The sequence below is a fragment of the Syngnathus leptorhynchus genome, chromosome 4, assembly GCF_054491065.1.
Source record: "Syngnathus leptorhynchus isolate UIUO chromosome 4, UIUO_Slep, whole genome shotgun sequence".
Lineage (NCBI taxonomy): Eukaryota > Metazoa > Chordata > Actinopteri > Syngnathiformes > Syngnathidae > Syngnathus > Syngnathus leptorhynchus.
Window position 1 is genome coordinate 693147 of NC_141198.1, and position 24167 is coordinate 717313.

The following is a 24167-nucleotide window of genomic DNA, read 5'->3' on the forward strand; positions in this document are numbered from 1 at the left end:
GCGCTACTAAGGCTGTCTACGGGCCAAGCCATCGCGGCCAAAACCCCCTACGCTCTAAAGACGGGCAGGAGCTGTTGAAGGGCAATGAGCCCATAAACAACCGGTGGAGAGAGCACTTTCAGGAACTCCTTAACCGTGACAGCACAATTCAGCCAGATCTTCTCAGTCATATCCCTCAGAGTCCCATCAGGGAAGACATGGGTGAACCTCCCACATTAGCAGAGGTCCAAGACGCCATCAGGAGCCTGAAGAACAACAAGGCCTCTGGGCCAGATGGGATCCCAGCCGAGGTCCTAAAGGAAGGTGGACCAGAGCTCCAGCGCCACCTCCATTCCCTCCTTTTGAAGGTCTGGGAAAAAGAAGTACTGCCCTCGGAGCACAGGGACGCTCTGATAGTGCCCATTTTCAAGAAAGGGGACAAAGCGGACTGTGGGAACTATCGGGGCATCTCGCTCCTTTCAACAGTTGGCAAAGTACTTGCTCGTGTTCTTGCCAATCGCCTACTGCCATTGTCTGAGGAAGTTCTCCCAGAATCGCAGTGCGGTTTTCGCCCATCTAGAGGCACTGCAGACATGATCTTTACAGCACGCCAACTCCAGGAGAAATGCCGTGAACATAAACAGCCTTTGTTCATGGCTTTTATAGACCTGACAAAGGCCTTTGACACGGTGGATCGCCAGACCCTCTGGAGCATCCTTCTGAGGTATGGTTGCCCAGATAAATACGTCAGAATACTGCGATTATTACATGACGGAATGACAGCCACAGTGCTCAACAACAGCTCTTTGACTGAGCCTTTCACTGTAGAGACAGGGGTCAAACAGGGATGCATCATTGCACCCACCCTGTTCTCTATCTTCATTGCCACCATACTCCATCTCATTGACAAAGAACTACCACACGGAATCCCAATTTGGTACAGAACTGATGGCAGGCTCTTCAACCTTAACAGGTTCAAAGCCAAAACCAAGATCAGAACCACCACGGTCATGGAGCTCCAGTATGCAGATGATAATGCCATTGTAGCACACTCTGCAGAAGATCTCCAGGGCATCCTGAACTCCTTTGCTAAGGCATACAGAGCCCTGGGTCTGACCGTGCACACCAAGAAGACCCAGGTGCTACATCAACCCCCACCCAACCATCCATCTACTTTGCCCATCATAAATGTGGACAACACTGCACTTGAATATGTCCACCACTTCCCCTACCTCGGCAGCCTTCTCTCCTCCACGGCGGACATTGACTCTGAGGTCAACCATCGCCTGAGCTATGCCAGTCGAGCGTATGCCAGACTCCGGAAAAGAGTCTTTGAAGACAGAGACCTCCGGGTTGACACCAAGCTCCTGGTTTACAAAGCTGTGGTTCTCCCCACCTTACTTTATGGGGCAGAATCATGGACAACCTACAGCAGGCACCTAAGAGCTCTTGAGCAACACCACCAGAGAACCTTGAGGAAAATACTCAGGATTAAATGGGAGGACAGACGCACAAACCTCAGCATTTTGGAGGAAGCCAGGATACCGAGCATCACCACTTTAATAATGCAGCACCAACTCCGATGGACAGGACATCTCATCCGCATGGCTGACACCCGCCTCCCCAAACAGATGTTATACTCCCAGCTGGAGAGAGGTCCGCGAGCCCCGGGTGGGCAAAAGAAACGTTTCAAGGACAACCTCAAGACCAATCTCAAGAAATTCCAAATAACATCTCAGGACTGGGAGCGCATCGCCTTGAACAGGAACCTCTGGAGGGCAGCGGTGCAAGAAGGTGCAGCACATCACGAAAAGGAACTCCGCCGTGTCGCAGAAACCAAACGACAACTCCGTAAGGAAAGACAAAAACTGGCTCCAGCACACCCACAATCCATCACCACTTTCTCCTGCCCATACTGCACAAAAATATGTGGATCCCGGATCGGGCTCTACGCCCACCTGCGGACCCACAAGTAGACAACCCTGAGAAGAAGACTGTCATACTCGTCTCGAGTGACCGCCGATGATGATGATGACACAATGCTCAGCCAAAATGTTCTGTACGTTTTAGTACAACTAGTAAATTACAAGGTCGCATCGCTTACCAGCATTACGGCAACCGTGGTCAGGGGGCATCACTGAATAGCTGTTGTACCCGTGAGGCTATTTCATGTCAAAATTGGCTGCTCTGTTAATGTTTCGAATAAATTTACGGATCGATATGGAAGGGAAACATAGGTAAGCAGTACCAAGGTGTTAGATCGATTTTTAGTCAGTTCTGATCATTTTATAGGATAGTTTGAGAAACGCGATTGTTTACAAAAGACTCATTGGTTATTGGCTAGTGGATGCATATCGCAACCCTAGTCAACCTGTTTGTTGCAGTTTAGCTTCTATTTTATGCGCCTTATAATCCGGTGCGCCTTATATATGGACAAAGTTTTAAAATGGGCTGTTCACTGAAGGTGCGCCTTATAATTCGGTAAGCCTTTTGGTCCAGAAAATAGGGTACATTTGCACCCAACAAGGAACTAAAGGAGCAATCGTGTAAGCACTTTTTTGGTCCAGATCTGCCATATGACATGAAGAAGAAAACCTTGGCCTTATTTGAAGAGGCCGAGCAACTCACAGAGGAGAAGCTGTCCAAGTTCTTAAAACAGTGCAGCGTTTTCGATCCAAGATGTGTCATCTTGTTAGTGAGATCGAGAATCTGAGCAGCATCCCTGGTTTCCAAGATATACCCAAGGAAAAATCAACCTCTTAAGTCACAGAATTCGCCCCAGCTGCAGTCATGGCCTCAGTCTCAGAAGTTATTGACACAGATCTATTTTGGGACAGCATGCAAGAGCCACTAACTCAACTATCCAGGTTGTTAAAGCGGTATTAGGACTGTCACCAACTCAACTGATGTGGAAAGGTCAAATACCATCTACAAACCAGAGCTATCATCAAGGAGACCCTCAATGTCTGAGCGCAACATCAAGGCACTGGTTTTCTTGTACTTTAATCTGAAAGTGCAGTGTGCTCTTCAGTCAGACAGTGAGCATGATGATGATATGCTGTAATTAGAGTACCGTAAATTTCGAACAACAAGATGCTACTTTTTTCTCAAATTTTGAACCCTGCGGTTTAAAGTCCGGTGGGGCTTGTACAGGGTTTTCTTTCTTGATTTTTCTCAGGACTAATACACTTATACACTTATAAAAAGGCTGTGGATCGCGGTTGTGCTGTTATGTTAAGAAGTTATGCGTCCCTAAATAATCATCTTTTCCCTGACAATCATCTTTGTGTATATTCTCTTACAAATGGGAATTAAACATTAAAAACCTCACGCGATCATGCAGCGACTTTACATGCATATTCTAATCGGACACTGAGGAGAAAGATTTTGCTGGTTTCAGTGGACAGGAGGAAGACAAAGACGGCTTCTCAGTGACTTTGTTGACTGGTATGTTGTTGTTTTTTAACCGCCTAGTTAGTGCTGTTACTTCCGTGTTTACAACAAAATGTTAATGTTATTAAAACTTTAGCCCAGCTAGTGCTGTTCCATGTTTACAACGAAATGTTAATGCTATTAAAACTTTAGCCCAGCTAGTGCTGTTACTTCCGTGTTTACAACAAAATGTTAATGTGATTTAAACTTTAAAAAGGCTTTCTTTGTACTGTCTTTCTTTGTAAACAACTCGTGCGCACGTGCAGCTTATAGTCCGGTGCGGCTTAAACAAGTATAAAACAAAAAATATATATATAAATCACAAATTGTAGCCGGTGCGGCTTATAGTCCGGTGCGGCTTAGAGCCCAAAATTTACTGTACATGTCTTACACTGATTTGAATTTTCTTTCAAAAAAACTGTCAAATGATAGTTATGAATGATTTCACTTTTGTGAGCATTGAGCATTACTTAACATTTTTGTGCTGTACTGTTCACAGTTTCCACAATTCAAGTGCCTTGTTACACTTACCTTTGGCACTTTTTCTTCTAGCCTTGGTCACATATAGTTTAATACAATGTTTTTCACAAGTTATTTTCAGTTGTATGCAGTATGTTTACAATATATATGTCACGTATTCTTCCTCAAAAGATTTGCACTTCATAAAGTAATGCAACTAAATCTGCCCAATTTTGCAGAGTGTTTTGGTTTTGCAATAGATTTCCTGAGAATTTATACTTCATTATTAATTTGCATATTAACTAGTAATTTTAGGTTGTTTTTAAAGCAATCAACCTTTACACCACGGAATCAAGAAATGCTCTTCGCAGAATCAGGATTGTTCTCCATGGAATCAACACTTTTTCTCTGCAGATTCCTACATGACAAACAATTTTGCTGTTATCCGCTATCTAAATCCTGAAGTCTGCTGAATAACAACTTTGCAGCTGCCACATAATTTTTAGAATCAATTATTTGTTTAAAATCTTATTTTGCATTGATGATGTTACAAAATGTTAGAATTTACACCAATTATTGTAGGTACCGTAATTTTCGGACTATAAATCGCCTCAATAAGTCACACCTGCCATAAAATGCACAATAAAGTGAAAAAAAACATATATAAGTCGCACCGGAGTATAAGTCGCACTTTTGGGGCAAATTTATTTGTCAAAATCCAACACCAAAAACAGACATGAACCAGCAACAACAGACTAAACGATACGGTATGCTAACGTGACATATACACAAACGAGGAGCTGAGAACGGGCCTGACGTAACATTCAGAGTTATTCAAGTAAGTATTACATAAATAAGATGTTTATCAAACCATCTGTGTCTCTCCAATTCATTAAATCCATCGATCGTGCTTTATCAAAGTTCAAAAAGTTAAAAGTCCGCTTTATTGTCAATTTCTTCACGTTAAGGCACACAAAGACATCGAAATTACGTTTCCCACCGTCCCACGGTGACTAGACACATTACACAACACATACAATCAAATAGCACAAAGAGTAAAAACGAACAGACAAGAGCAACGAACAAGTAATAAGCAAATAACCCAAATAAATAAACAGACAAATAAGAGCACCAAAATGGAGCAAGCGTGCTAATAGCAGACAGCCAGATCATAGCGCAAAAGAACAAGACGTCATGCAGCAGAGGGTGGAGGGGGGAGGGAATTCAGGATCCGGACAGCTTGGAGTATGAAGCTGTTTCTGAGTCTGGTGGTGCGGGAGCGCAGGCATCTGTACCTCTTCCCAGAGGGCAGAAGTTCAAACAAAGAGTAACCGGGGTGACTCACATCACACATAATCGCTGCCGCCTTGCGGGTGAGACGGGAGGCGTAAACGTTCTTCAGGGAGGGGAGTGGAGCCCCGATGATTTTACTTGCAGTGTTCACTATGCGCTGCAGGGCCTTCAGGTTGTACTCAGAGCAGCCAGCACCCCACACAGCGATACAACTGGAGAGGACGCTCTCAATGGTGCCACGGTAGAATGTGGTCATGATGGCAGGAGGAGCACTTGCTCGCCTGAGTTTCCGCAGAAAGTACAGGCAGCGCTTGTCGTTCTGAGCGTCGAAGCGAGCAAAGAAGCGGTTCAGTTCGTTGAGCAGAGGGACGTCGCCCTCACAGCTCCGCGGCGCGGGCTTGTAGTCCGTGATGGTCTGTATGCCTCGCCACAGGCCCCGAGCATCCCTGCTGTCCTTGAAGTGGGCAGTAATCTTGGAAGAGAACGCCTTTTTCGCAACTTTGATGCCCCGGGACAGCTTCGCCCTTGCCGATCTCACGCCCGCTGCATCCCCAGCCCTATGTAAACAATGCCGCGTACGCGCCGCATATGCTCACGTCGGACCCGTTGTAAGTTGCATATCTAACTATTCCACAGACCCATATAACGATATATAAAGTATATTTCAAATAACTATCATATTAAAACATTATCAAACCATCTGTGTCACTCCAAATCATTAAATCCATCAATCAAATTCCTCATTCTTTATGTCAACAACGCCGCGCTTGCGCTGCAATATATATATAACTATATTGTAGCGTTAACAAAGTACCAGGAAAGACGTGGGTTTGGTAAATGGCTCTTTATTTAACAAAACAAGAGTTCAACGAGCCAACAACTACTGAACTTCTAGCCACGGAAGTGGAAGAGAGCTCCATGAATAGGACCGGGCGTGCATAAAAGCCATGTCCGAGAGCCCCATCCACCGTCGCCGGATAGCCACCCGGCCGAGCGCCGGCCCCCGACTTGCATCCACGGAGGTGGAAGAGAGCTCCATAGAATAGGAGCATGCGTGCGTGTGTAAAAGCCATGTCCGAGCCCCGTCCACCATCCCCGGACAGCCACCCAGCCGAGCGCCGGCCCCCGACTTCCATCCACGGAGGCGAAAAAGAGATCCCGTCGAGAAGGACCGGGCGTGTGTAAAAGCCATAACAGTTTTTCAAACCTTCTGTGTCACTCCAAACCATTAAATCCTTCAAACTCTTTGTCCTCCGTGTCACTTACAAACAAAGCCGCTAACGATGCCAATAGTACGTGGGGCCCTTCGTCATCTTTGTCATCCCGTGATCTTATCCTTTGCACTTTATGCACATATAAATCGCTCCTGAATATAAGCCGCCCCCCCACCCAAACTATGAAAAAAACGCAACTTATAGTCAGAAAATTACAGTAATTATTTTTGTGATTTAAAAAAAAAAAAACTTAACAAGGACCAATGCCACATTAGAGGGATTGATATACTCGCCGATCTTTTTGAAATGGATTCACTTACTGGTTTGGCCATTGTTTTTCCGGGGTAAAGCAGATGTTTACAAATGTTTTATTTTGTTTAAACAACGTAATCACTCTACTGTCATGAAGGATGACATAAATTAGAAAAAATTACTGCTGAGTGATTTGGACAATTTTGGGTTAAACAATCAATTGATTATTCGACTTAATATACTGTAGTTGATTAATTTGATAATCAATCCACTAATGTTGCTACCTCTACAAATTACAATGAAGATAATGCTTCAATTCTTAAGCATTGAAACCATGGATACGACATTGTAACTTGTTACTCTTGGTAAACTAACCTCGTGGTTGAGCAATAGATCACGAAAAAGGGGTTGCTGGGCATGATGCAGTAAATCGATTCCCATACAGCTAATACAAGATTTACAAGGCAATTTAACTTCACACCTGATAGGTGAGCAGGCACTCCAAAGCCCCAAACATTTGTACTGTATATAACTAACTACATTATGTGTCCCCTTTTAGGATTATGTGGGATTTTAAAAATTTTGTAGACACTTGCATACAAGATCTACAAAGCTGTTATGTCACCGTTAGGCATGAGATCCATTTGCTACCATCAGCTCGCAACAATTGTGTGTTGATGTGACAAAATCTCCACAATTGACTCAGTATGTTGTGGTGTGCAAACCACAGCCATACTTTGCAGAGATGAACACTTACCAGAGTAGGTGACAGCATTTGTGCTGTAAGTTGGACTCTGGGAATATGATGGGACCACAGAGGCAGGAGCAGCCACGGGTTGGACAGTGGAGGTCACAGGGTAGATGGAGAAAGAGGATGTTGCAGGACTGGGCGCAGCTGGCTTTATTACTGTCACCTGGCGAGTCTGCTGGGTCTGGGTGTATGATGTTACCCCCTGACTATACCCTGGTTTTGGGGCTGGTGAACAGAATAGTAGATATTCATAGGCGTGATTATCATGAAAGTTGAAAAATTTAACAATAACAGTATTTAGGGTTTTTTTTAGGCCCGGGGCAATATTACAAATGTTTTGGCTGGTTACTGTTTTACAACTGACACATTTTCTGATGTAATACAGACAAAAGAATAATTGTCTTCGGTTCTGTAATTAAATCTCATCCAAAATTGTATAATTCACTTTCATTTACATTATACAATCATTGACATTAGTTTTGAGCTAGAAAACTGAATCAGTGTCCCATAGCAGTATAAAATATGGGATAACTGATGTGGAGTTGAACAGTTTAATGAAATTATGTTAACCCGCAGACAGTTGAAAATGAATTAGATTCAAGAAAGCACTCATTTATACCTGTTTGATAGTAGGACTCTGCAACAGTAGGTTGTGGCTGAGCAGCAGCTGCAACCACTGCAGTTGCAGTTGGCTGTTGGTAGTACTGCTTGCTGTCATATGCCACAGCAGAAGCTGTTGACCGGCCATAGGAATAAGTGTCCTGAAAACACAACACTCGTACAGTCATACTTTTCCACAACTCCTTCAGTTGATATCTCTGCTGTTGAAACCAGCATGCATGTGATCTGAATTATTTTCCAACAATATTAAACAATTTAAATTTTTCTACCAATGTTGTACTGTTGTGTATTTTTATAAATATTTATATTTTCATCTTATTTCATACCAATTTATTTAATTTAAAGTAATTTCTAGTTTCTTCAGTTTTCAGTGCAAATACTTGAAAAGGGTATGAAGGTATGAAGTACCACCGAAATGATTATAAGGAAAGCATGAAAAGGATTACCGTATATTTTGGACTATAAGCCACTACTTTTTTCTCAAATTTTGTCGAGGAAGACAGTAGTTGTTATGGTTTATAAACTATCTTGATTTTATGATTATGTTGGAATGTAGACTAGAATTATTAACTTTGTTTAAACCTTTTACCTTTCCTTGACTCTGAAAAGTTTAACCATTCAGTTGTTGAAACTTTCCAAATGGTATGGAAACACTTTCTTGCTTAGTTAGTCATCTACAATGCTTCACTAGTTTCTGTTTCCACGGCCTTGTAAAACAATGAGCTGGGACCCTCTGCACTGATTAACCAGTTGCTGAGGTGACCCCCAAACACCCACCCTACTTGTTCTCAATAAATATGCTCTTGTAAGAGACTAATGGCAGAGTTTGTTCGAACATTGCTGTACCTACAGTAACGAACAGGCTCTTCACTTGCAAGTGCTTAAAGGGCATACTGTCTCCAGTGTGGTTCTTGCAAAATAAATTAGAGTGAGAACATCTCTAACAGTAGTGGCTGGCGCACTGTGCATTCGGAAAGTTGGCGTAAACTAAGCCCAAAGATGGAAAACAACGGAAGGTGTGCGTCTGACGCAGCTTTCAAGTTAAAAGCCACTGAGCTGGCTGATAAAGAAGGGAACAGAGCGGTTGCACGTCAATTTGGCATTATTGAATCGAAGGTGAGACGGTGGAAACGGCATCGGGAAGCACTGCAACAATGTAAAAAGACGACGAAAGCTTTCAGAAGTCATAAAAACCGGTGGTCCGAACTGAAAAACATTGTTGAAGACACAGAGAGCGGATGGCCGAGGTGTTTCCACCGTGCAGATCAGACTGAAAGCAAAAGCAATCGCTACCGAAAAGAAATAAAGACTTCAAAGGAGGAGGGTCATGGTGTTGGCGATTTGGCTTGGATGACCAGCGGCGAGAAATCCTTTACAAAAACTGGACGCATGCAAAGAGCAACTTCCACACAAGTCTGCCAGTGAATCCTGACAGCATGGAGCAGTGTGAAAAAATCCAATTACCAACGGGTTTCGAAAAGCTGGTCTGCTGCGTGACGGAGAGGACAGCACAAGGTCAGGAGTGAATATGCCTCAGGACGAGAGAGACGATGAAAGCGACAACGAAAGAGAATGAGAAAGAGTGTTCCAACGTACATCTGGCACTATTTCACTCGAACACTGAGGAGGAAGATTTTGCTTGTTTCAGTGGACAGGAGGAAGATTTTGGTGGTTTCAGCGGACAGGAGGAAGACGGCTCTCAGTCACTTTGTTGACTGGTAAATAATGCGTTGTTTTTTTTTTTTTTACCCGTCTAGTCAGTGCTGTTACTTCCGTGTGTACAACAAGATGTTAATGTTATTAAAACTTTTGCCCAACTAGTATTAAATGGTACTTGTTCAAAACAAAATATTAGTGTGATTAAACCTTTTAAAATGCATTCTCTGTACAGTCTTTCTTTGTGAATAACTCGTGCGCACGTGCGCCTAATTTTTAGCTGGTGCGGCTAATACTCCGAAGCGGCTTATGGGTCGAAATTTACGGTACATTTTATTTTCGTTTTACACAAGAGGCAATTTGTGTATTTTGGGTCCTGCATATCCGCGAACGCAATATAGATAATAGAATACAAACTTGTTCACGTTATTTACATTTTCTGCCTTTGTTTTACTGTTGAGTAATTTTATATTTATTTTTCATCTTAATGAATGTAATTTGCTTTGTTATTTACTTTGTACAGTGGAGCCTCGGTTTTCGAACGTCCCGGTTCTCAAACAATTTATTTTTTGGATTTAATTAATCGGATAAATTTTTTTTCCCCATTATTTGTAATGGTAAAACATGATTCGGAATTCGAATGATTCAGTTCTCGAACAGCCTTCTGGAATGGATTGTGTTCGAAAACCGAGGCTCCACTGTATGTTAATAAAATGTAGTAATTTCTAGTACCTTCAGTTTTCAGTGCAGATACTTTAAAAGGGGCAATTTGGAAACAAATGGAAAAAAACATCATCAAGATCAAATGATTATGAAAAAACTAAATTGTGATAATATTTTTTGCCATATCGCACAGCCCTAGTGCAGGGGGTGATACCGACCACCGTGGATAGCGCTACACGTCAGCGCATGGGCCCCAACTGTTTACCTCTCAACGCCGTCGTGAATGCTGCTAGAACATTTCATGAGATTTTCCGAGAATTACGCATCAGCAGCAAAACACCTAGATGTCGCAATTGTACTTCATCAAAATTGTACAGACATCACTTTAATTTTGCCAACTGTAATGGAGACCCAGTGAGAGACACACTGAGGCCGGGCCACTTCAGTCTTACTGTACAGTATGCTTGGTTTCACACGACATAAAGGATCATAAAATCAAGTTATGTACCTGGTAGTTTTGTGAGGTGACTGGTGGTGGTGGTGGCGGAACTTCAGGCTGCCGCTGAGTGTAGCCATAGTCAGCTGTAGCATGGGTTGGCTGGTATCCCCCGTATGCTGCAGCAGACGCAGCAGCCACTGCAACGGGGGCAGGCCGAGCAACAGCTACGGTCGCTGCTGTGGGAGCATAGGCTGCTGCCACAGTGTGAGCTGCCACAGGTGCTTGATGAACTGTGTAACTGGCCACGGTTGTGGGGTGGGTGTATGCTACCCCGGCAGCTGGCTGTTGACTAGCAGAATATAAAACAGCAATTTTTAATTAACTGTGTTTAAACATAATCATTTGATTATTTTTTACAACTGTCTGATTTAAAAGTTTAAACTAAATGATCCAAAACACTAACATAATTTCAAGTTCACAGACTCAATTTATGATTAGACCCAAAAAAGCGCGCGCGCACTCGCACATGGACACACGCACGCGCGCACGCCCGCGCACATACTCCCCCACACTGACACACACGCACGCGCACATGCACACATCACACCACACACACCCCAACCCCACACACACTCCCCCACACTGACACACACGCACATGCACACATCACACCACACACACCCCAACCCCACACACACACACCACACCCCCACCCAACAACCCACCTACACACTCACACGTTTTTAACTAACTTGTTTGTAACTTTTTTCTAATTACCGTAATTTTCGGACTATAAGTCACGGTTTTTGTCATAGTTTGGGTGGGGGGGCGACTTATACTTAGGAGCCACTTGTGTGATTTTTTTCACAAATTTTCAAAATTCAAAAATCCGCGATATAGTGAAACCGCGATAAACGAACCGCGATGTAGCAAGGGATTACTGTAATTTGAACTGCAAGTGGCGTCAGCGGCGCGGCGGTTGTTTACATAAAGGGCAAAGGATTCGATCATGACGAAGGGCCGTACTACCGGCATCATAAGCGGCTTTGTTTGTAAGTGACACGGAGGACGAAGAGTTTGAAGGATTTAATGATTTGGAGTGACACAGAAGGTTTGAAAAACCATTATGGCTTTTACGCACGCCCGGTCCTTCTCGACGGGAGCTCTCTTTCACCTCTGTCGATGGAAGTCGGGGGCCAGCGCTCGGCCAGGTGGCTGTCCGGGCACGGTGGATGGGGATCGGACATGGAGCTCTCTTCCACCTCCGTGGCTGGAAGTTCAGTAGTTGTTGGATCGTTGAACTCTTGTTTCGTTAAATAAAGAGCCGTTTACCAAACCCACATCTTTCCTAGTACTTTAACGCTACAATATAGTTATATACTTGATCTCTGCAGCGCACGCGCGGCGTTGTTGACAAAGAACGAGGAATTTGATCGATGGATTTAATGATTTGGAGTGACACAGATGGTTTGATAATATTGTTGTAATATGATAGTTATTTGAAATATACTTTATATATCATTATAAGAGTCTGTGGAATAATTAGAAATGCAATTTACAACGGGTCTGACGTCAGCATATGTGACCCATACGCGGCCTTGTTTACATAAAGCAAGATCGATGGATTTAATGAATTGGAGTGACACAGATGGTTTGATAAACGTGTCATTTATGTAATACTTACTTGAATAACTCTGAATGTTACGTCAGGCCCGTTCTCAGCTCCTCGTTTGTGTATATGTCACGTTAGCATACCATATCATTTAGCCTGTTGTTGCTGGTTCATGTCTGTTTTTGGTGTTGGATTTTGACAAAAAAAATTGCCTCAAAAGTGCGAGTTATACTTCGGTGCGACTTCTATATGTTTTTTTTCACTTTGTGCATTTTATGGCTGGTGCGACTTATACTCCGGAGCGACCCCGGACAAGCAGCGTCGGAAGCGGTGTGCGAGGAGGCAGAAGAGGGGAAAGCGCTGAGGCATCCGGGCCAGGCTAGCGGCGAACCCAACTCGCCCAGCCGTGCCTTCCATTCTTCTGGCAAATGTCCGGTCGCTGGACAACAAGATGGATTACATTCGTCTGCTGAGATCCACGAACCGGGCAGTGAGCAACTGCTGCGTGCTCGTGTTCACTGAAACTTGGCTGAATGTCAACATTCCGGACTCTGCTGTGCAACTGGAGTGGCTGGCGTGCTTTCGAGCGGACCGGGCAATTGAAGAAGGAGGGAAATCGCGTGGAGGAGGTATATGTGTCTACATCCGCAACGAATGGTGCCGGGACTCTATAGTGGTATGCAGGCACTGCTCGCCACTGGCGGAGTTTGTGATCGTTAAGTGCCGTCCTTTTTACCTACCAAGGGAGTTTGCTGCGATTCTGCTTGTCGCGGTCTACATCCCGCCTTCCAACGTTGGAAGTGACAGGATCACGGCCCTTAATGAACTGTATCGGGCTGTCAGTGATCAGCAGAGGGCGCACCCTGACGGTCACATCATCTTCGCTGGTGATTTTAATCATAATGACCTGAAGTCTGTCTTTCCAAAGCTTCACCAGCATGTTACTTTTCCGACGCGTGGTGGCAGCTTCCTGGACTTGGTCTACACTGCGCATAAAGGAACTTTCAAGGCCACCCCCCTCCCCAACATCGGACTTTCTGACCACGTCACCGTTCTGCTTACCCCCGCGTACAGACAGAGAGTGAAAACTTCCAGGCCGGTTCGCAAACGTGTTAGGTTGTGGCCTGAGGGGGCCTCTGATGCTCTTCAGGACTGCTTTGGCACTACAGACTGGGAAATGTTTAAGCAGGCAGCCACTTGCAACAATCGGACGGACATTGAGGAGTATGCTGACTCTGTGACCTCTTACATCGCTAAGTGCATTGATGATGTGACCCTCACAAAGTACGTCGTCAATCGGGCTAACTGGAAGCCATGGCTGACAGGCGCTGTCCTTGGGCTCCTGAGGGCCAGAGACAAAGCCTACAGGGCTGGGGATGCAGCGAGCGTGAGATCAGCAAGGGCGAAACTGTCCCGGGGCATCAAGGATGCGAAAAAGGCGTTCTCTTCCAAAATTACTGCTCACTTCAAAGACAGCAAGCATGCTCGGAGCCTGTGGCGAGGCATACAGACAATCACGGACTACAAGCCCGCGCCGCAGAGCTGTGAGGGCGACGTCCCTCTGCTCAACGAACTGAACCGCTTCTTTGCTCGCTTCGACGCTCAGAACGACACTTGCCCGCTGAAGACCCCTCCCCATCCGGACGAGCAGCCTCTGTGCCTCTCTGCCGTTAGCGTGAGGAGGACGCTTGCTGCTATCAACACCCGTAAGGCGGCGGGCCCGGACAACATCCCGGGACGGGCGCTGAAGGACTGCGCTGAGGAGCTGATGGATGTCTTCACGGATATCTTTAACATTTCCCTCCGGCAGGCCGTCGTCCTGTCTTGCTTCAAGGCTGCCACCATCATACCTGTGCCGAAAAATCCTGCTCCCTCCTGCTTCAATGACTACCGCCCTGTGGCACTGATCCCCATCGTCATTAAGTGCTTTGAGAGGCTTGTCTTGGCGCACGTCAGATCTGTTCTTCCCCCCACCGTGGACCCCTTCCAGTTTGCCTTCCGACCCAATCGGTCCTCTGAGGATGCCATCTGCTCTGCCCTCCACTCTGCCTACACCCACCTGGAGAACAGGGACTCGTATGTAAGATTGCTGTTTGTGGACTTCAGTTCTGCATTCAACACCATTGTTCCACAGCGTCTCATTTGCAAACTTGACAAGCTGGGCCTCAGTACCTCCCTTTGCAACTGGCTACTGGACTTTCTCTGTCAGAGGCCTCAAGTAGTGTGTGTGGGCGACAGTGTCTCCGGCAGCATTACGCTGTGCACGGGGGCCCCTCAAGGCTGCGTGCTCAGTCCGCTGCTCTTCACCCTGCTGACGCATGACTGCACTGCGACCTACAGCAGCAACCACGTGCTGAAATATGCAGACGACACGACTGTGGTGGGTCTGATCACCGGTGGCGACGAGACTCACTACAGATCGGAGGTCGACCTTTTGGCCGCTTGGTGCAGGTACAACAACCTTCTGCTGAACGTCAACAAGACCAAGGAGATTATCATCGACTTCCGGAAGGGTCACGCCCACCACCTGCCGCTGACCGTCGACGGAGCTGTGGTGGAGAGAGTGAGTAGCACCAGATTTCTGGGGGTGCACATCAGTGAGGACCTCTCCTGGACCACCAACACTGCGTCGCTGGTGAAGAAGGCCCAGCGCCGCCTGTACTTTCTGCGGAAACTCAGGCGGGCGAGTGCTCCTCCCGCCGTCATGACCACATTCTACCGTGGCACCATTGAGAGCGTCCTCTCCAGGTGCATCGCTGTGTGGGGTGGTGGCTGCTCTGAGTACAACATGAAGGCCCTGCAGCGCATAGTGACCACTGCGAGTAAAATCATCGGGGCTCCACTCCCCTCCCTGAAGGAAGTTTACGCCTCCCGTCTCACCCGCAAAGCGGCTGCGATTGTGTGTGATGTGAGTCACCTCGCTCACTCTTTGTTTGTACTTCTGCCCTCTAGGAAGAGATACAGATGCCTGCGCTCCCGCACCACCAGACGCAGGGACAGCTTCGTGCTCCAAAATGTCCGGATCCTGAATTCCCTCCACCCTCTGCTACGTGACGTCCTGTTCTTTTGCGCTATGATCTGGCTGTCTGCTATTAACACGCTTGCTTCATTTTGCTGCTCTTATTTGTCTATTTATTTATTTATTGTTTATTATTTGGGTTATTTGCTTATTACTTATTCGTTGCTCTTGTCTGTTCGTTTTTACTCTTTGTGCTATTTGATGTGAGTGTTGTATACTGTCTAGTCACCGTGGGACGGTGGGAAACGTAATTTCGATCTTTTTGTGTGCCTGGCATGTGATGAATTGACAATAAATCGGACTTTGACTTTTGACTTTGACTTATAGTCCGAAAATTACGGTAGCATATCTGTTGCTGTGATTGGTCAAAACAAACGTTTGGTTGCTTGCACAAGTTGCTCCAATCAGCTTGAAGTATTCTACTCAATCGCCCCTCCTTTTAGGAGACCACTTGAGTTTGACCATATTATTAAAATAATAAAAGGCTTGCAATATTTCAGTTGATTTGTAATGAATCCAGAATGTATGACTTTTTTTTTAATTGCATAACAGAAAAAAAAAGAACTTTATCACAATATTCAGATTTTCTGAGATAGTCCTGTATTCTAAGCAACATTGTAATCAACCTTGATAAAGTTTTCTTAGGTGGTGATGGACACTAAGTTTGCATCTTTAGATAAAACCATACAATTCAGTAAGTAAATTATTATACATTTGTGCTATGCAAATTGTGTGGGTGAATATTGCAATATCGATATTTTTTCAATATATCCTGCAGCTCTAGGTAAAAGCAAACAATTCCATAAGAAACTTTGCATGTCTTTGCAATAAGCAGGTTGCATGGGCAGAGCTTCAGACTGGTGGTATCTTGTCCCTAAAATTTGAAAGAGTACAACCAAAAATATTATCTGCTTGCACCAGTGCAAGATTTTTTTTTCCATCCATCCATCCATCCATTTTCTGAACCGCTTAGTCCCCACGGGGGTCGCAGGCGTGCTGGAGCCTATCCCAGCCGTCACCGGGCAGTAGGCGGGGGACACCCTGAACTGGTTGCCAACCAATCGCAGAGCACACAGAGACGAACAACCATTCGCACTCGCACTCACACCTAGGGACAATTTGGAGTGCTCAATCGGCCTAACAAGCATGTTTTTGGGATGTGGGAGGAAACCAGAGTGCCCGAAGAAAACCCACGCGGACACGGGGAGAACATGCAAACTCCACACAGGGAGGGCCGGAGGTGGAATCAAATTTTTTATTAACGAAAAAAATGACTCGAGTATTTTTTTTTGGCAACCAAATCTCTGCTCCACACTTCAGCAAATTCATCAATAACATAGTGAACATGAGTTCATAGTAAATGCCCCAAAATCTTTTACTTGAACACCTGAAATTTCAGATTCGAGGCCCAAAAAAAAAGTTAACCTGGAGCCCCTACGGGCCAATATTGTTGATATTCTTTCAACATATTGTGCAGCCCTAATATCTAGTATTTACTTGTGTACACCTATCGAACAGCATCAAGGGAGCAACTGTGTTCAACATTAAACAAAGTATTTATCACGGCCACCCCACCCGCCACTGGACTGCCATGTTTTCCAAATATGCAAGGACTTGGTCATACCTCAAAGAAAAAAGAAAGGTACTGTGCAAAAATTGTCTAGTAAGCGATGTCATGTATCTTGCCTTCTCCTTCATGTCCACGAATGAAGCTCCTGAGTCCGGTAAACCCCGGCAAGTCAAACGCCAGTGAATAAACCAAAGCGCAAGTAAAGATCACACCGCGTTTGGTCTTGACGTAGCATATTTGGGAATATGATGCTACAACTGTGGTGGGTCTGATCACCGGTGGCGACGAGACTCACTACAGATCGGAGGTCGACCTTTTGGCCGCTTGGTGCAGGGACAACAACCTTCTGCTGAACGTCAACAAGACCAAGGAGATTATCATTGACTTCCGGAAGGGTCACGCCCACCACCTGCCGCTGACCGTCGACGGAGCTGTGGTGGAGAGAGTGAGTAGCACCAGATTCCTGGGGGTGCACATCAGTGAGGACCTCTCCTGGACCACCAACACTGCGTCGCTGGCGAAGAAGGCTCAGCGCCGCCTGTACTTTCTGCGGAAACTCAGGCGGGCAAGTGCTCCTCCCGCCGTCATGACCACATTCTACCGTGGCACCATTGAGAGCGTCCTCTCCAGCTACATCGCTGTGTGGGGTGGTGGCTGCTCTGAGTACAACATGAAGGCCCTGCAGCGCATAGTGACCACTGCGAGTAATCATCGGGGCTCCACTCCGCTCCCTGAAGGAAGTTTACGCCTCCCGTCTCACCCGCAAAGCGGCTGCGATTGTGTGTGATGAGAGTCACCCCGCTCACTCTTTGTTTGTACTTCTGACCTCTAGGTAGAGATACAGATGCCTGCGCTCCCGCACCACCAGACTCAGGGACAGCTTCGTGCTCCAAGCTGTCCGGATCCTGAATTCCCTCCCCCCTCCGCTACATGACGTCCTGTTCTCTTGCGCTATGATGTGGCTGTCTGCTATTAGCGCGCTTGCTCCATTTTGCTGCTCTTATTTGTCTATTTATTTATTGTTTATTATTTGGGTTATTTGCTTATTACTTATTTGTTGCTCTTGTCTGTTCGTTTTTACTCTTTGTGCTATTTGATGTGAGTGTTGTGTACTGTCTAGTCACCGTGGGACGGTGGGAAACGTAATTTCGATCTCTTTGTGTGCCTGGCATGTGAAGAAATTGACAATAAAGTTGACTTTGACTTTTGACTTGACTTTGATATGGTTCATTGAAGGATTATTATATTTTCTGTGCCTTTGTGATGACAGACCTTTGACGAGGTTGCAAATAGCTACTATAAAACATCATGGTGCACATTTATAAGTGCTCTGGCGATGTATGGACAGGTATGGCACAGATTATGAAATCAAACCTGTTTATACAGTTTGTTCCATTACCTGCTAATCATTGGAGTATTACATTTGCAGTAAACAAAAATCAATGTTAAAGTTCTATATTTTCAGGTAACAACTACAGCCGTGGTCACAAGTCTTCAAAGCATAGCAAAATTCTAAATTGGGAAATGGGAATTGTCACAACTAGCTGCGGCAAAGAGATTGTCATCTTTGTTTCTCTGACTGAGTACACTGTAGTAATTCCTCTAAATGCCTGCTCACATCCCACTGGAGCAGAGATACTGTCACCCACCCTCCCCCAACAGCATGAACAATGGCAGCAGTGGAAAGCATTTTCTAAACTGTATCGACACATGACGTGTGCGACGACCTTCTCGCTCATCAGAAGGCTCGGGGAGGGTGATCGCCTTACCTATACTGTGCGGCAGCACCATGGGTGAATCCAAAGTAATTGCCGGTAGCCATTTTGGCATCTTCACCAAGCCGGCTGGGCACTGCGGAGGACATAGAGAGTTACGCTAAGCTAACTGTTAGAAATAAGCTAAACAGAGCACTCCAACAAACAAATGAGCTTCTTATGTCTTCAGCTGCGTAAGATGAAAACATTATTTGTCGTGACACTTACCATAGGTGAAGGATACAACAGGGCATATGGGAATCATTGGTTTTGTGTATTCTAGCGACGATCGAGTAGGACAGCGTATTTATACAGTATTACATGTCGCACCCGGAAATGGCGTCCGAGCGCCTGCGCGAAAGCCAACGTAGACGGACGGACAGGCAGACACACACAGACAGACAGACAGACAGGTTTAGTAGCTTCATGTACATGTGTTGAGTTTATATTAGTGGCCAATATGACTATTAAGTGCCTTGAATATAGTCACCAGAATTAAGTAGAGGACCGTGGGCAGATTTCGTGCATTTTAACGATCCCCCATTGATGGAGGACTTCATTTTTGTTAAAATCCTATACTTCTCAACAAATCAAATACAGATTGTTTGCACTCTTACCTCTTGCACATTTTTTTATTTACCGGTAACTTACTGTAAGTTAGAGCGCGGGCACCTATGCCCGAGGTCCGACACACATGACGTTGTTACAGTGTTACCTCTACTTACGAACTTAATTGGTTCCGCGATCGGGTTTGTAAATAGAAACCCGAAACCGAATTACTCTTGAGATTTTTTTTTTTGGTAGTAATTTATTGGGCTTTGCACCTTTACGTTCCAAAATGTTTTTGGGGCAAACAAGTTAAGAAATAAGACATTTATAGTCAATGAAAAGTTAGTTTAATAAAGTATAACGTTACTTTAAATGTTTGCACATTGAATATTTCATTTGTACGTCCTTAGTTTCTGACCTCAGTCTGGCATCTACAGAAGATTGTGTTTCATTAAAGAAAAAGACAACTCAAGGAATTTTCTTATTTGAGATTGTAGGGTGATAGCAGCACCTAGATACTAGTGTGAATGGATTGCATGAAAACAATGAAAAAATGCCAATATACCAGGGTAACAGCTTGCGGCAACCTTTGATTTTATTATATTGGGACACCGTTGTGAGTGGCAGCCTCCCAGCAGTGTTTATTTTTACAACGATAAACCTAGTAATTAAAAAAAAAAATCAAATATGAACTAACTACTGAGCAAGTTTATTTATACATTTGTGAACTGAACTTTGAACTAGTTCATGGAGAAAATGAACTTTCCCAACACTGACAGTCACATGGGCTCGGCAGAGTTGCCACCCTTGTGGGAGGGCGACCAAGAGTAATGGCCTTTTCATACTAAAAAAACTTTTTTCTTCAAGATGGTCACACTGTCAGACTACCAGAGGGGTTGAAATACAAAAGGTTCTGCCTAGCTATAAAAAGAGATATGCTCAGCCCTCATTCAAGTCAAGTCAAGTTTATTTGTATAGCCCTAAATCACAAGCAGTCTCAAAGGGCTTCACATAGACAATCAATTGACAATTATTCTCAAAGCATCCCCTGATCTTGGGCTCCCAAAAGGGCAAGGAAAAACTCAAAAACCTCTACCAGGGGAAAAATGAGAAACCTTGAGAAGGGACCACAGATGGAAGGATCCCCCTTTCAGGATCACCAGGCTGCAATGGATGCAAAGAAGGCACATAAAATACGTAATATGGAAATCAAAAAGTGGATGTCCAGGCCAAAGCGAAGAGCTGTCGGAGGTGCCTTCGATTGTCCTGGCAGTGTCCTCTAGGAGGGTATTCCGCTGCAGTTCCCTCATGCTGAATTGGTCCACGAGAATCTAGATAGCCGTCGTCAGCTTGGGTGTCACCTAACCACCTCCCCAGCCGGGGAGGGGTGGGGGGAGTGGGGTCGGGGAGAGGGAGCAAAAACAAACTTCAGCCGAATCGGCTACTACAGGTTAATTAAAGGCCATATCATAGAAATACGTCTTTAAACGTGTCTTAAATGTTTCTACTGAGGTAGCAGTTCTAATATCCATTGGTAGGGCATTCCAGAGCTCTGGAGCCTGAAGAGAAAATGCTCTAGCCCCTGCAGACATTTTCTTGGCCCTCGGTGTCACTAAAAGACTAGCGCTTGCGAACGAAGGTTACGAGACGGAACATAAGGAACAACTAACTCGACGAGATATGAAGGCGCTAAGCCATGCAATGATTTATAGGTTAATAGAAGAACCTTGAAGTCACATCTTAAATGGACCGGGAGCCAGTGTAAATTGGCTAATATTGGGGTAATGTGATCAAATTTTCTTGTCCGTGAGAGCAGCCTTGCAGCAGCAAGGACTTTAGACTTTTGATGCTAAACTTGGGAAGACCAGAGAATAATGCATTACAGTAGTCCAGGCGCAACGTGATAAATGCATGTATAATAATTTCCGCATCACCGGTCGAGAGGATTGGGCGAATCTTAGCAATATTACGAAAGTGAAAAAATGCTATTCTGGTTATATTCTTAATGTGCTTTTGAAAGGAGAGCGTTTGGTCAAATATTACCCCGAGATTAGTTACAGTATCACTCTGAGTGATAGTACGGTTATCTAGAGTAATAGTGGTTTCCTTAAATAAATGTTGATAACAAGCTGGACCAATTATCAACATCTCAGTTTTATCTGGGTTCAGACGAAGGAAGTTGAGAGACATCCATTGCTTGATCTCCGCAAGGCATGCCTCAAGATTACAACAGTCCCGCGGATCTGTCATTGATAATGGCATATATAATTGGGTGTCATCCGCGTAACATTGAAAACTAATATTATAAATACGTATTATGTCCCCAAGCGGAGTCATATAAATATTAAATAGAATTGGTCCTAGTACCGATCCCTGTGGGACACCACACGTAACTTTATAGAGCTCAGAGGACGCATTGCCATGGACCACTCGGTGCGTCCTGTCTGATAGATACGCATGAAACCAGCCTAGTGCTGACCCCGAAATACCAATACAACCTTTAAGACGCTCTAATAAAATATTGAAGTCAACAGTGTCGAAGGCAGCACTAAGATCGAGTAGTAACAATACCGATGAAGTGTTTGAATCCATAGCTAAGAGGAGATCATTAGTCACTTTAGCAAGTGCTGTCTCAGTGGAATGATTAGCTCTAAACCCAGACTGAAAAGATTCATATCGATTATTAGCGACCATGTAATCAATAAGCTGCTGTGCTACTACCTTTTCAAGCAGTTTTGCTATGAATGGGAGATTTGAAACTGGCCTATAGTTACTGAGACAGTCCGGGTCAAGATTTGGTCGCTTAAGTAGCGGTTTAATAATAGCGGTTTTAAAGGCTGTTGGCACTATCCCAGAGGAGACAGACAGATTAATTATATTTAAAACGGACGGTCCTAAGATTTGAAATAATTCTTTAAATAGTTTGGCTGGAAGCGGGTCAAGTAAACATGTTGTTTGTTTTCCCGCACTAACTAATTGTGTAAGCCTTTCGAGGGACACGCTTTTAAAATTTGAAAGGGTTATTGCATGATCGTCAGCGCCGGTAATCGGCGGTCCCGACTGAGCGATCGGAATGGTCATCTTTATCTCATCCCTAATGGATTCAATCTTTCGAGCAAAGAATTTCATGAACTCGTCAGCCGAGTGAAAGGAGCTATCGGGGGTTGGCTGGCGTAGTGTTAGCTTTGCCACTGTATCAAATAGGTATTTAGGATTGTTCTTATTGAGATTAATGACCTGCGAAAAATAATGAGTTTTTGCTAAGATAAGCGCATCTTTATATTTCAGGAGGTTGTCGCGCCATGCCTGATGGAAAACCTCAAGTTTGGTTAAACGCCATTTGCGCTCATGGTTTCTACTTAATTGCTTAAGCGAACATGTTTCATCTGTGAACCACGGAGTAGGCAATCTACGGCGAGTTTTCAGACGTAGCGGCGCCACAGAGTCAATGGCATTTAACAATGTAGCATTGAATTCATTTGTAAGATTATCAATAGAGCCGGTATATGAGGGCAATACGGCAGTTGCTGGTGGCAGTAGCCCAGATAGCGCAGTCGCAGTCATGGAGTTAATATTACGGCTGCTATAATTCTGATTGCTCTCTTGTCTTTGACTAAGAACTAAAATTTCAAATTTTATTAAGTAGTGATCAGACAAAACAGAAGGGTATGGCAGTACTGTTATATTAGAGGTTGCCAGTCCTCGGGATAATACCAAATCTAAGGTATTACCATTGTTATGTGTTGCTACCTGTATGGCTTGCGTAAAACCAAACGTATCAATTAGAGTCTGAAACGCCGAAGTGGCTCTGACGGTAAATTCATGTGGACGTTAAAATCGCCCATGTTTATTATATTATCCGCATTTGTCACTAGATCAGCCACGAATTCTGAAAATTCATCCAGGAAGCCAGCGTAAGCCCCAGGTGGACGGTAAATAACAGCAAGATAAAATGACGGTAAAGCGGTGGATCGGACAGTGAGAACTTCAAATGTTTTAAATATGTTAATCGAACGAGGCGTAAATCTAAGATCGGAATTTGAGATGAGGGCAACACCCCCACCCTTTTTTCGAGGACGCGCCACATGCGAGCTCACACAATTTGGAGGCGAGGCCTCATTAAGCGGTAGCAGTTCATTAGGTTTTAACCAGGTCTCGCAAAGACCAAATGTATTTAGATTATGTTCCGTGATGAGGTCATTAACGAGAACTGCTTTCGTATGAAGCGATCTAATATTCATAAAACCAAGTTTAAGTGTAATCGGTTGATCAGGGTTTGTATTTATCAAAGGAGTTTTGAACGAAATGAAAGTAAGATTGTGTTCTCTAGGCCTGACATCACCTCTCAATTGTTTATTCGCGCGGTGGGACGATACAACTGTAGGAATTTGATAGTAAATATTTGGTACACACGTAATATTATCTGAAACAGGCACCATATCATCAGCTATACCGGTCGGGGTGGAGCGATTGGATTTGTCTGCCACCTCAGTAGAAAGTGTGTTCATGTGTACTGTAGCACTATTCAAACTGTGATGCTCTAGTCTACACAAGAAGCTATGTGCATGCTGGAAGTCTAGCCTAGCGCTAGTTAACTTTCATTGAATAAAGTACATAAGCAGACAAGTATATTCACATATTAAATCAATGAAACATTTTAAGCATATAATTACACCTACACACCAAACCAATGAAGATATAACTAGACATATTTATATATGGTAATGACATAGGTTTTTATAACTTCATGATCTGATATGCATTTCTGTGCACTTTGTGTCAGACTTGGATCAAAGAGAGGACTCGGATGCAAAGTGTACCAAAAAAAAAAAAAAAAAGAATTTATTTGACAGGCTGGAGTCAGCAAAACACCAAAAGCGCCTCAAAAGAGGTAAACCAAGGTG

At 44.4% G+C, this 24167-nt stretch overlaps 1 protein-coding gene across 6 annotated transcripts in view; it reads right to left on the minus strand.

Moving 5' to 3' along the window:
• Positions 1-19105, minus strand: part of zfr (zinc finger RNA binding protein) — a 95841-nt gene extending 76736 nt beyond the window's left edge. For 4 of the 6 annotated variants that reach the window (XM_085909765.1, XM_085909762.1, XM_085909763.1 and 1 more), the window contains exons 1-5: positions 18943-19105; positions 18730-18811; positions 10829-11108; positions 8000-8141; positions 7387-7605 (exon numbers count right to left, since the gene is read on the minus strand). In XM_085909765.1, the coding sequence (XP_085765891.1) occupies positions 7387-7605; positions 8000-8141; positions 10829-11108; positions 18730-18811; positions 18943-18979 (760 nt within the window). In that variant the 5' untranslated portion in view covers positions 18980-19105. The remainder of the gene's footprint in view (positions 1-7386; positions 7606-7999; positions 8142-10828; positions 11109-18729; positions 18812-18942) is intronic. The other 2 variants (XR_015065850.1, XM_085909764.1) reach the window with 1 other exon arrangement.
• Between the last annotated feature and the right edge of the window lie 5062 nt (positions 19106-24167).